The sequence below is a fragment of the Trichoderma camerunense genome (assembly GCF_050948025.1).
Source record: "Trichoderma camerunense strain CBS 138272 chromosome Unknown V8C40scaffold_1, whole genome shotgun sequence".
Taxonomy (NCBI): Eukaryota; Fungi; Ascomycota; class Sordariomycetes; order Hypocreales; family Hypocreaceae; genus Trichoderma; species Trichoderma camerunense.
The window spans coordinates 2,461,652-2,473,402 of NW_028145369.1; the positions used below are offsets into that span (position 1 = coordinate 2,461,652).

General features: G+C 52.8%; 4 protein-coding genes across 4 annotated transcripts; 1 reads left to right on the forward strand and 3 right to left on the reverse strand.

Annotated features, from left to right (window-relative positions):
• Positions 1-332: 332 nt before the first annotated feature.
• V8C40DRAFT_260714 (cytochrome P450) lies at positions 333-1,909 on the reverse strand (the record flags this gene model as incomplete). The annotated part of the gene is made up of 2 exons (XM_083219174.1): positions 333-1,191; positions 1,251-1,909. The coding sequence occupies 2 exons, from the start codon at positions 1,907-1,909 to the stop codon at positions 333-335; spliced, it is 1,518 nt and encodes a 505-aa protein (XP_083079409.1).
• Positions 1,910-5,917: 4,008 nt separating this feature from the next.
• V8C40DRAFT_230710 (uncharacterized protein) lies at positions 5,918-8,079 on the reverse strand. Its single transcript, XM_083212776.1, has 3 exons — positions 7,659-8,079; positions 7,249-7,401; positions 5,918-7,103 (listed from the first exon to the last, which is right to left on the reverse strand). The coding sequence occupies exons 1-3, from the start codon at positions 7,708-7,710 to the stop codon at positions 6,196-6,198; spliced, it is 1,113 nt and encodes a 370-aa protein (XP_083079410.1). The 5' UTR covers positions 7,711-8,079; the 3' UTR covers positions 5,918-6,195.
• A 31-nt stretch (positions 8,080-8,110) lies between these two features.
• On the forward strand, positions 8,111-9,532 carry V8C40DRAFT_14761 (FRG1-like family-domain-containing protein). Its single transcript, XM_083211267.1, has 2 exons — positions 8,111-8,845; positions 8,936-9,532. Exons 1-2 carry the CDS (start codon positions 8,433-8,435, stop codon positions 9,375-9,377), a joined length of 855 nt encoding a protein of 284 aa, XP_083079411.1. The 5' UTR covers positions 8,111-8,432; the 3' UTR covers positions 9,378-9,532.
• A 175-nt stretch (positions 9,533-9,707) lies between these two features.
• On the reverse strand, positions 9,708-11,378 carry V8C40DRAFT_230714 (WD40-repeat-containing domain protein). The gene is made up of 4 exons (XM_083212777.1): positions 10,877-11,378; positions 10,645-10,744; positions 10,157-10,564; positions 9,708-10,081 (listed from the first exon to the last, which is right to left on the reverse strand). The coding sequence occupies exons 1-4, from the start codon at positions 11,172-11,174 to the stop codon at positions 9,889-9,891; spliced, it is 999 nt and encodes a 332-aa protein (XP_083079412.1). The 5' UTR covers positions 11,175-11,378; the 3' UTR covers positions 9,708-9,888.
• Between the last annotated feature and the right edge of the window lie 373 nt (positions 11,379-11,751).

Consider the following 11,751-nt stretch of genomic DNA (forward strand, 5'->3'; position numbering starts at 1 on the left):
TACGGAATACTGACTGAAAATGTAGGTACTCCAACACTCAAAGACTTACATCACCCATCTCAATCACAGGAAACAAGGGAGAGCACCAAAGGGACCTCATTTGACAGTGCCAGCAGTCAATTTCAGAATCTATATCCCATCCATTCATATATCATACAGTAAAAACTCCGCGAGCTCCAGGCCCTCAAAAATCCACCCACGCTAGAGCGTCCCAAGTTCTATTTAGCAAAACAAAAAACCACCAAAAACTCAAAGCAGGTAATCCTCCCAGCATAATACATAATATCATTCTTTGTTTCCAGTCATTTGTACAATCTTCTCTTCCCATCTCTCTAAGCGACTACCCTCCTGAGTCTCACTGTAATCTCGTTGGCGCATCGCTCAAAGCCAATGCCGAATCCATCTTCGGTCCTCGGCTCAGGGTACGCCACATCCTCTCCTCGAGGGTTCTCAATGTCAAAGTCTCGCAGCACATTGGCGACCACAAACAAGATGGTCTCGAAGCCAACCTTTCTTCCGGGGCACAAGTTACCCGCGACACCAAAGACGCGGAGCTTTCGCACCATTGAGGCGGAGAGGCTGCCGGCGTTGGTGAGGAACTTGTCGGGGGAGAAGGTGCTGGCGTCAGAGCCCCATGTTTGTGCGTCCTTGTTGAACGAAGACATGGCAAGGTAGATGAGGTCTCCGTTCTTGAGATGAATGGGCTGTGAGTTTGGCACCGCAATGTCAAGATCGGTCTTTGCCAGGCGAGGGATGGCTGTCATGTGAAGGCGCAGCGTCTCATACAAGCATGCTGCCAAGAAGGGGAACGACTCTCGAATGCGAGCAACGTCGATTCTGCCTTCGGCATCGAGAATGTCTGGGTTTCGTGCCTCCTTGACGACTCTGGCAAGAAGATCGGGACGCATCAACAGATGGCGGATCATCCAGACAGCCATGCTGCTAGGTGTGACCAAGAGACCGAGCGATGTAAGCAGCTCAACGTTGAAGTAGTCCTTATTAGACTCCCATTCGGTATCGGACAGGGCAACGGCATTGATTCGGTGTGCGATCTGTCGAAGCCTGGAGTCTCTGTTGTTGAAGTGGAAGGACTTGAGCTTGCTGATGATGAGAGCTCTGGCCTTGTGGGCTGCCTGGGCAGTGTACTTCGAGAAGGGTCTGAGGAGAGTCATTTGCGAACCGCTGATTTCCCTAATAGTATCATGTTAGTTATATGAAGAAGTCAAGATGGGAAAGAAGGGTAGACTTACATGAATGCAGTCTGAAACTCGTCGTCGACAACCCAAGGGCTCTCTGGTCCCCAAAGGGCACTTGCCACAGATGAGCTTGTCAACTTGAAGAGCCATGGTCCAAGCTCGGTTTCTTGAACATCGGGCTGGCTCTGTAGCCTCTTGTTTGCAGCCGTTGATACCTGACCGACGAGAGCTCTGGCGTTGCTTGCAGAAGAGAACTCGCCAACGTGGACCGGGCGAGGATCATATGATCCAATGGCATTGATGGTCTCGTTGCTCAAGTCAAAGACTCGGCGGCCAATGAGGAAGATGACATTGGCAAGACTTGTCTCCGAAGTATGTCTTGATAGGATGCTCTCCATGGAAGGGTCCGTGACAAGAACCTTTCGTGGGAAGATGTTGATGGATAGTGTTGGTCTGGCAAGGTTGAGGACGGCATTGTAGACAAAGGAGTATACTTGGTATCTCATCTGAGACAAGATCTTGAACAAACGAACGGAAAGTGGTCTCTCGGTCCGGCTCTTGTGACCTCGATATGTGTGAACGAGAGGGGCAATGAGAACCAAAAGTAGCAGGAAGTGATAGGGAAAATGGGACGAAACATTGGTTCCGGCCAAGACTGGCTCACCAACTGCGTGGTGGGATATAGAAGACGGGATGACATTAACTCGGTTCATCTTGTAAGTGTAATAAGACTGGTATAAGTGAAAGAGAGATGTACTCTGGTTTGTTTGTTTGTTGATGATGGTGATGAATGATGAGAAGCTTCATGAAGTGGCAACACAGCTGCATATTTATCTCCTCGAGGAACCCAGATGACAGCCCCAACTCATCCATGACCAAACTAGCATCTAACGAACCACTCTTGGAGCCCGCCAACCAGTGAGGCTATGGGGAACGAGAACCAAACACACTCACACAGTGGGATGAACCAAAGAGAAAGCCATGAGGCCACCGTCGGATTCTCTGGTTCGAATCCTGCCATTGCCCAAAGCTGAATTGCGCCTCTCCACCACCATGCCCCTCCCCGGTTCCCTCAAGCGCTGCCCCCCCTTCGGCCATCACTTTTCACGGAAGACGACATTTGCCTAACTCGATGACTATGTTTCTTTTTTGCTTGTCCTCGCTTCTCTCTTTCCGGGCGTCATAGTAGATACGGTACGGACCAGGGAGGGGGGCTGAATGAACGGACCCAACGCTCAGGTCAAAGCTGTGTTGGTGTTCAGACTCCCCCCCTGGCAAATACAATGATCAGGGCTATGTACCCATACAGCTGAAAAAAAGAGGTGCTCAGATAGGTAGTGACTGTAAACAAGAGTCAAGGCAAGGCAACAAAAAAAGAGTAAGAGGCCATGTGGCTGGCCTGTCAACGTGGGGGGGCGTGCGATTGATGCCCCTGCCTGTGCGTCCAAGAATGCCGTGGCCAGCGTGGCTTGCTCATTGGCAGGATTCGAGGAGGATCAAAACAGGGCTGTAGGGGAGGGGGCGTATGGAAGAGAGGAATCCGATGATCTGGATGAGTCGATTGGCCGCCTTGCGTTGATTGGCCTTTTATGTTCTTGGTGCTAGTATTATTTCGTTTGGTCTGGTATATTTATCTATTTTTCTCTTGGCTGGGAGACAGGGGTGGAATGTCTTGCGGCGGTTCATGATGGTGATGCCTGGACGAAGTGGCTGTTGCCGAATGTGGAAATGGCCCGCCGGCCAGCTTCACCGAAAGAGGACCTTGGTTTGGGGTCTATTTTTCCTTTCTTTTTTTCTCTCTTTTTTTCTTTCCTTTTCTTTTTCTTTCGGTTTTTCTACTTTGCATGTAACAACCAACCGTATAATGTTCAATGGAACAACACAAAGAAAACACAGCATAACATGGATACCTACGTAGATGCAACCCCAAGCCACCCCATACAAACGGGCAGACGAGGCTCGTGCTGTACTGTAAGTCAGAAAGCAAAAGATTTGCAGTCATCAATTGTCATCGCTGTCCCACCCGTGTAACGCCGGGAGTTCTAGAATGTCTTGCCCGTGTTGCCATAAAAAGAAATCCGGGCCTGAGACATTCTTTTTCTGGCTGCCAAATGTCTCAGTTTCGCGTCTTGGCCTCGCATTCCGCTTTTTTTACTTTTCCGCATTTATGACATGAATGACACGAATGACTTGAGGAAGATGTGACTGAAAGTGAGCAAATGCCATCATATTACGGCGGTAGTTTGCCTTGTTGTGTACTAAGGCATGTTGAATCGGTGGTGGCAGTGTGTTATCCTTTCATCCTTGAAAATAGCAGATATACTCGGTTAGTAGGGCAAACGACGAGAATGTATCGACGGGCGTTTTTGTGTCGAGGCATCTTTTTTGCTCTCTTCTTCTTATTTTTTCTCGTTATGCGAGCAAGAGACCAATCCACACGCCCCCTCCCTCTTCTCTCCGACTGGTTCCCAAAATCATCGTCCAGTCCCATAGAACGATCGGTCAACTCGTATCAAAGCCAACCACGAAGCAGCATCTGGCCAATCCAATCGGCCACTCGCATTCACCTTGTTTCACTTCGGGCAACTTGACCATCTTTTTTTTTTGTCCTGTGTCACCCCCCACCATGAGAAAAAACGAGCGTCATCCCCCATCAGCCGCTTCCCAAAATGCAGGGTTGCAGGCTTTCCAACCACCCCCGGCCCTCAGCCCCAATCACAAGGGGACTGTGCTCTCTGTGCTCCGGGTCGTATTTGCCCCTCTATGATGGCATTTCTCATATTCCCGCTCTCTTCTTGTTTCCGTTTTCCGGCTGGCTGGGTTATGTAGCTTCCATAGTAGGTAGTAGGAGTACGATGTAGCACAGCGAAGCGCTTATACCGCCTGGTGGAGCGAGAATACATGTAAGAGTGAGATTGAGAGTGAGAATCAGATGCCGAACACAAGATAAGACAAGAGAGAGCCAGGATATGCCCGGAGCCGTTTACAGCGGGCGGTCGCGGGGGCGGGCGGCCGCATGAAATGATGCATCTGCATCTGGCTTTGGCTCTCTCGAGCATTATTCGCTTCTTACTGCGGCTACCATCAACGCTAGCAGCAATATATCGAAATCGACAGCAGGGGTTGTTCCGCGTTGGGCCTAGCAGTGCTATACTAGCCAGCGGGAGGGAGGGTAGGGAGGGAGGGTAGGGCTGGTAGCTGCTGTGAGACGCTGGACTGTTGGTTCTAGTGAAGGACAACAGGCGAGGTGCCCCTGTGCTTGTGCTTGCAACCAACTGTAACCCGTAATAACCCAATCTGGGCCGTGTTTTCCTGTATGCCATGCATTGACTGTCTCTGTCTCTCCCGTTCGTTTCTTTTTTTGGCCTGGTCCTCCCTCGCTCACCCAGCTGGGCCGTCTCGTCTGTCAGCCCGGTAAGAACTCGTCCGGTACAAGCCAGAGACAGAATGACGGAGAGTGAGGGCGACAAGTGACAGATTTGCTGACCCCCGGGTCTTGCGGCGCGGGGTTTTCGAGATCAATGCCAAGCGAACGAATCCCTTCACATCGTTCGTATCCATGGGGTTTCTCTTACGCTCTCTCTTACTTACTCGTACACTCTCACTGCAATGCCCTGTTTTTTTGGCGTCTACGCTTTTACAATTCCTCATCAGGTGAGCAGGTGACTGTTTGAGTAACTGACTAACCCTCTCTTTTCTCTCTCCACGTGATGGATTGAGGTGAGAAATCATCATCCCAATCCCAATCCCAATCGCCCTACAATTCCAGGCAGACAACATGAGCAAACGGAACGAATCCACTTCTAAGCTTCCGCTTCCCGATCCGCGGCTGCGTCTTCCCGTCTCTCGTTGGTCGTTGATCGTTGGTCGTTCCCGTTGGCCTCGCATACCCGTATATGCATCGGCCCTCGCATCGCCCATTCGCCCATCCCGGTTCCGCGCGGCTGGAATTGGCTCCCCCTCTAAGAACAAACAGAACAAGTGCTCGTCTCTCACCGAAGCTGAGGCAGCGAACGAGCGGCCTCATCCTTGCCTCGCCTGGCCTTGCCTGGCCTGGCCTTGCCTTGCGCCATGGGCCACGGCCAGCTGAACATGCCCGCGCCCCGCCCGCTCGTTCCCGTCAGTCGCCGGTGGGGAAAAGAACGCACGCATGCCCAGGTATGATACGATTCTTCTGCTTTTCATGGCTGTTCAGGTGAGGTTGAAGGGAGAAGCAGGGCCACGACTAGCCCGCATCGGGACTCTAGCTCCCGGCACTCCCCAGGCTATTGAACTTGGAATGACGTCTTTTGCTTGGTCGACGCAAAATGTGCATGGGGGCCGAACGAGGCTGGCTGTACGTTTCGTTGCCTTTGCCTCGATCCAGCCTTAGGCACCCATCGGTTGGAATGACATGACATGGCTCGCCCATTATTATCCTCCCAGCAAAGAAAATGCTACTTGACCTGTAATGTTTTGACTCCCCATGTCTCCCCACCACGTGGTTGCCCATAGTCTCTTCCGGCATTGCCACGAGGCCCAACAAGAAACAAAGTGGGAAGACGAGGTTATTGGATTACTGTACGCTGCGGCTCTCCGGCGCGGCGGGAACGTGCAGTCATACCTGCAGGAAGTGCGATGCTGTGCCTGCAGGGGGGCTGCAGCTGCTGTGGGCAACACAACGGTGACTGTGACTGTGTGTAGCCGGTGAGGCGGACACGGGTTGGCCGAATATTGTCTTTGACGCCTTTGGCCTGCCCTTGGGACAGCAGACAATATCAACCGCAGAAACAATCGGAGCGACGGGTGCAGCACAACAGCTCGACCAAAATCTAGGCTGAAACAACAACTTGGTAACCTACTTGCCTACTCACTCATATGGGTGGGCACATGGAGTGTTTGTCATTGGCAGCGAGATTTGTGCCAGAGGGCCATCTGCCTTCAGCCAAGGCAGCATCCCCCGTCACAGTCACATCGTATTTCAGCTATTTACTATATGTTCTAAGTCCAAGGGTTCAGCCTAAGACACAGTGTTCTTCGTCACAACACCTCTGGCAAACTCGCCAAACGTCAAGTGCTGTTCAATGTCAACCTCCTCGCCAAGGTTGGGCTGCGTAAACACGGCCAGCGTGTTCCTCGCTACCCTCCCATCGCTCACGCTGGCCCTCACCCCCCTCACAAAGTGAGGCACCGCCTTGAACTTGCCGGCCGTGATGCGTTCCAGAGCCTCGCCCGTCTGGAACGCGATGCAGTCACGAGGGATCTTGACCTGCACTGTCTCGCCCGTTCGAGACTTGATGTAGAGACCAGCCGCAGCGTCGGGTGAGGCAGGCAGCTCCTCTAGAGGAGGCAGCGAGGCGCCGTTGAGGCTTGTCAAGTCCGCTGTTGGCACCGCCGGGTTGACCTCCTTCTCGTCGATGAACATGGCAGACGTGAGTCCCGTCAAGCAGCCATGGTCGAGATGGGTGCCGCACCAGTCGTCCTCGTCGCCCTCTGCCGCAGTCGACGCCGCCTCAGACGCACCCTGGGGGAAGTAGTGCAGCAGCCTCGCCTTGGTGGTGTTGGACGTGCTGACGACGTGCTCCAGGTAGCCCTTGGGGTACCCCTGGATCTCCTGCTCGGCAAAGCGGTCACAAGCGCGCGCCACCAGCACGGCAACGTCGATGATGAGGCGGCAGAGAGTCGTCACTGCCGGCTTCATGCCGGGAAGCACGTTCTCGGCGGGCCAGACGTTTGGCGACAGGTACTCTGGGAACGTCTCCGGTGAGAACTCGGCCGTTGGCTCAGCACATTCCAGGCTGGGATTCACGTAAAAGGCACAGTTGGCGTAGTAGGATCCCTTGAAGGTGTCGGCCTGGCCATTCTTGAGAGTCTCCTTGCCTAGCGACCAGCCGGTGAGATACTTTGCTTTGGCGTTTTCCAACTTGTCTGTAAAAGCGATGGTAAGCGCTCCGCTGCTCGTGTCATTGGAAAATAGGAAAACAGGTGCCTGGGCTACCCTCCCACAACCCTCCCTCCATCCATCATCGGTGGCTTGAAAGCAAAGAAGAAGAAAAGGCAGACAAGCACTTACCCAGTTCCTCTTTGGGCAAGTTTCCCAAATAGGATCCATATGATAGGGCGACATGGCGCAGCTGGGCGAACTCTTGTGGAACGTCCTTGACCACTAGGATACCGAGGGAGTCAGGGCCAAAGGCCTGCTGCAGAGTCTCAAAGGAGACGTCTCCTGTAGTTGGTGTGTAAGCCAGGGGAACAACGACAGTGTGTGTTCATGTAGAATTAGTGCGAGTGTGAGTAAGAGTAAGAGTAAGAGAGTGAGTAAGAGTGTGAATGACAATGCGGGCTTGTGCAAGTGTGAGTGGATGAGTGGGCTTTGATTCCATCCATTCCATTCCATTCCGTCTCATGGCTATGTATGGCTGGGACGGACAACTTATACCGAGTAGGCAGTAACAAGTAGATGGACATGCTGGGATCTCATACCATTCTGCAGGTCCTTGAGAGACACAGTCACAGCCTGAGCCAGGGGCGCCATGTTGAGACGATACGATACGAGCGATGATACGGCAGATGTCAGCTGCTGACCAGAGGAATGCCTGGGCAAGTGATCAAGATGGCAAGAAAATATAAGATGCGGAAGAAAAGGATCGATCTTGATCCTTCGGGTCGTACGAGGGGGGCTGTCGCTAAGAAAAGGGAAAACGTCGTCCTTGATCCTCGCCCCCAAAGGCCCGCCACCACCGGCTCCATTTCCGCTCCTCCACGGTCCAGCGAATTACCAGAGCATTTACATGTACTTTTTTTTGTGCCGGTTTCTCGACTTATTTTGGGTGGGGGAGGGGCAAGCAAAATCGCAAGACAAATGAGAGGGTCCCGAGGCATGGACTAGACAATTAGAGTGCGCCAAACAAGAGCAGAACGAGCCAAAAGAACCGCCAAAGTGCAGAGGAAGCTCGAGCTCCCAGCAGGCGGCTTACGTAACGGCCCCAGCTGCGGATGGAGCTCGCCGGCCCCCGACCTCTCCAAGTACGAGTTGCAGTATTAGTCTACTGGAACTACAGGTCATGTTACAGTGAGTAATAGCTCTTCACAAGCTCAAGGCTTCAAGGCTCTTCCCGCGTATTGCTACCGAGTCCGTCCAGGCAATAATCAATACGGCGCATCTCGTCCGGGTCGCACGCCCTTCCAATTCTCACAGCCCCGACGCAACCCGCATCGCATCGCTTCCCCATTGTTCCCATTGGCCGCACCATCGCCATGGTCAAGCCGCTGACCTTCAAGGGCGACAAAAAAACCAAGAAGCGGAAGCGCGCCGCTGCGGATCGCGCCGAAGACGACGAGCAGCCCGGCGAGTCTAGCAGCAGCAGGCAGCAGAAGCTGGTCAAGACCGACAGGGACCGCGACAACAATGACGAGGACCAGCCCAACGACGACAGCTGGGTGTCTGCCGATGCCGTCAGCGACGTCGTCGGACCCGTCATGATTGTCCTGCCCACGGACAAGCCGTCGGCCCTCGCCTGCGACCCGAGCGGAAAGGTGTTTGCGCTGCCGATTGAGAATATCGTCGATAATAACCCGACGAGCGCGGAGCCTCATGATGTCAGGCAGGTTTGGGTAGCGAACCGCGTTGCCGGCACGGAAAACTTTCGCTTCAAGGGGCATCACGGAAGGTATGTACGAATACAATGCAATACATCGAATCTCTAGATGCTACCTACTATGCCCTCCCAACGTGGTACTAACCAAGGTACACAATACAGATATCTCGCCTGCGACAAGATTGGCTTGCTCTCGGCCACCTCAGAAGCCGTCTCCCCCCTGGAATCATTCAACATCATCGCCACGGCAGACACGCCGGGAACCTTCCAGCTCCAGACCCTTCGTGACACTTTACTCACGATCAAACCTTCGACATCGTCCAAGCCGAATGCGCCGCCGGCCGAGGTCCGTGGCGACGCCGACGCCATCACCTTCAACACGACGCTGCGCATCCGCATGCAGGCCCGCTTCAAGCCCCGCCTCCGGACGTCCAAGGAGGAGCGCGAAAAGTCAAAGATAAGCCGGCGCGAGCTGGAGGAGGCGGCGGGGCGGAGGTTGGACGAGGACGAGGTGCGGATGCTCAAGAGGGCCAAGCGGGAGGGCGACTATCATGAGCGGTTGCTGGAGATTAAAGTGAAGAACAAGCATGACAAGTTTGGCTGAAGCTAGGGTCTAAAGGGAGCTGCAGGAGGAAGCATCTAATGGGCGACATCAACGCCTTCTCATGGCCTTAATTTACTCTCCATACTCGCCTAAGGGGGGACGAATCGGCAACGGTGGACCCGAACCAAACTCTCTCCTCTGTCTGTCACCTCGAAGCCAGATCTAAGGAATATGCCGGCATTGAACAAAAGCAGCTACGGAGGAATGGTTCGGATACGACTCCAGGAGGTCAAATCAACGTGATTGATTACTGTATTATGCAATGCAGTGGCGACTAGGTCTCTGAGGATCTTCAAGCTGGAGTAATGGCATGACATATCTGGCTTGTGTGTCTCACACTGGATATATTGTTGATGCTAGAAAAGAAAAGGGGAATAGGCTACTTGAGGTGTCTAAACACCCATCAAATAGGAACCTCTACTATAATATAATGAATCAAAATGAAACACCCTCAACCCAATGCCAAACGAAAAAGAAACCTTTTGTAATATCTCGTCTAAATATCCCAAGTTTAACCCGCTCTCCACGCCTTGACGTTTCCATCCTCTCCCGTCGTAAACACAACCTGCTCATCATCAAAGAAGCAGAAGGATCGCACAATCTCGCTGCCGTGAGCCCCCGGCAAGACGACCTTGTTGGCGAGATCCAGAGCCCAAGAACCATCCGCTGCCTTGGCTAGGAAGACGAGCTCAAAGTTTTCCTTGCTGTTGGGGGGGGTTTTGTAAGCATCAAAGTGTGAGATTTACATAAAGAGATAGGGAGATAGAAAAATAACATACTCTTGAGCTCCTGCACCCAGAATCGCACCGCTGCCATCTACCTTTGTCGTAACATTCGCCACATACTGACAACCCAGAACCTTTCTCAAGTCCCCAAAATCCTGCGCGGCATCCCCCGTCTCGCGCTCATCAGCAACATCGTACAGCGCAAACATCTCGTCGTGGGACAGAGCGAAGAGCTCCGTGCTGTTGAGAAAAGCAGCATCATGAATGGAGGCGTTGTGGTTGAGCGTCTGGACGGTGAGCTCGTCCTCGTCGAGGATGGTGGTGTCGTGGACGCTGACGAGGCCGTCGGTCGAGCCCGAGACGAGCATCGTTGGTTGGGACGGGTGGAAGGCCAGGGAGGTGACATCGTCGCTGTGGACTTCGGAGTAGGTTGCCTTTGGGGAGGGGTTGGAGCGGACGTCCCTTTTTTGGAGGAGAGAGGATTTGTTAGAGGATGAATATGGTGAATGGGGAGGCTGTAAGACGGCGGTATTTTGTCTTACCAGAGGTGTATTGTAGCTGCGTGGTTCTCAAGTTCGGTGCCCACGGCGATGGTTTGTGTGCTCGCACTGCAAGCCATGGACAGGATGGATGCTTGGCCGGCTGCTTTCATCATAATGGTTAGCAAAAACATGTTTCCTTTTTTTCTCACGTCTTCTTCGCCTTGGCTCATCCGCATTCCTCGTCCATCTCATCCTCAGGCTCACATCCTCATCAGTCTCACTCAAAACTCACCAGCAAACTGCGCAACCTTTGCCCCCTGCCTCAGATCCCACACTCCCACACTTCCATTCTCTCCAGCCGTGCAAACCACCGAAGTCCCCGCGTCAAACACCCGCAGCGTCGTCACGTTGCCGTGCTCCGTCCTGAGCCTCGCCACAGGCCCCGTCCCGAGCCGGGCCGGGTTGAAGAGCGACAGCGTCTGATCGGAGGCTACAGTGGCGAGCCCCGAGGCCGTTCGGTGCGCCTCGAGCACGTAGACGTCTTCTGGGCCGGAGAAGTGGTGCTGGTCGATGTTGGTGAGGGTGTACATTGTTTTTGGTTGTATAAGACGAGTGAGTTGACTGAGTTTTGTGTGTCTTAGATTTTGGATGAGAGACAGCTCGGAATAGTTCCGCCAATATCGATAAGACTGCCAATCGCTTACTTTACTCCAAATCCAGATCTAGATTGCAATTCTTCAAGTTATTAAAAGATTCCCGCTGAACCCAAAGTTTCAATATGTTGCTCTGCAAACTTTCTTTTTTCTACTTTCATGTACCTTGGTAGTTGCGCTAAGGATGCAGCCTCGTTAACTAAATATTCCTCACCACCGACAATATCAGAGAGTTCACATTCACCACCACCACAACTCTAGGAGACGTGAATTATATTGTTATGGATTATTATCATAGCCATCTTCCGCTAAACATATCGTACACACGCAGTTTTAAGTCTAACTAGGTAGTTCAAATCGTCGCCCAACAAGAATAGGAGTGTCGCCAAACCCAGCTCGGAAAAAGCAAAATGCCACGGGGGACGGGCCGTCTCACAGCTTCGTCCCTTTTTATCAAACTCCGTATAAAGCAGCAAAACGCCGACTCTGCAGATTGTTGAAGATTCCGCCCCAA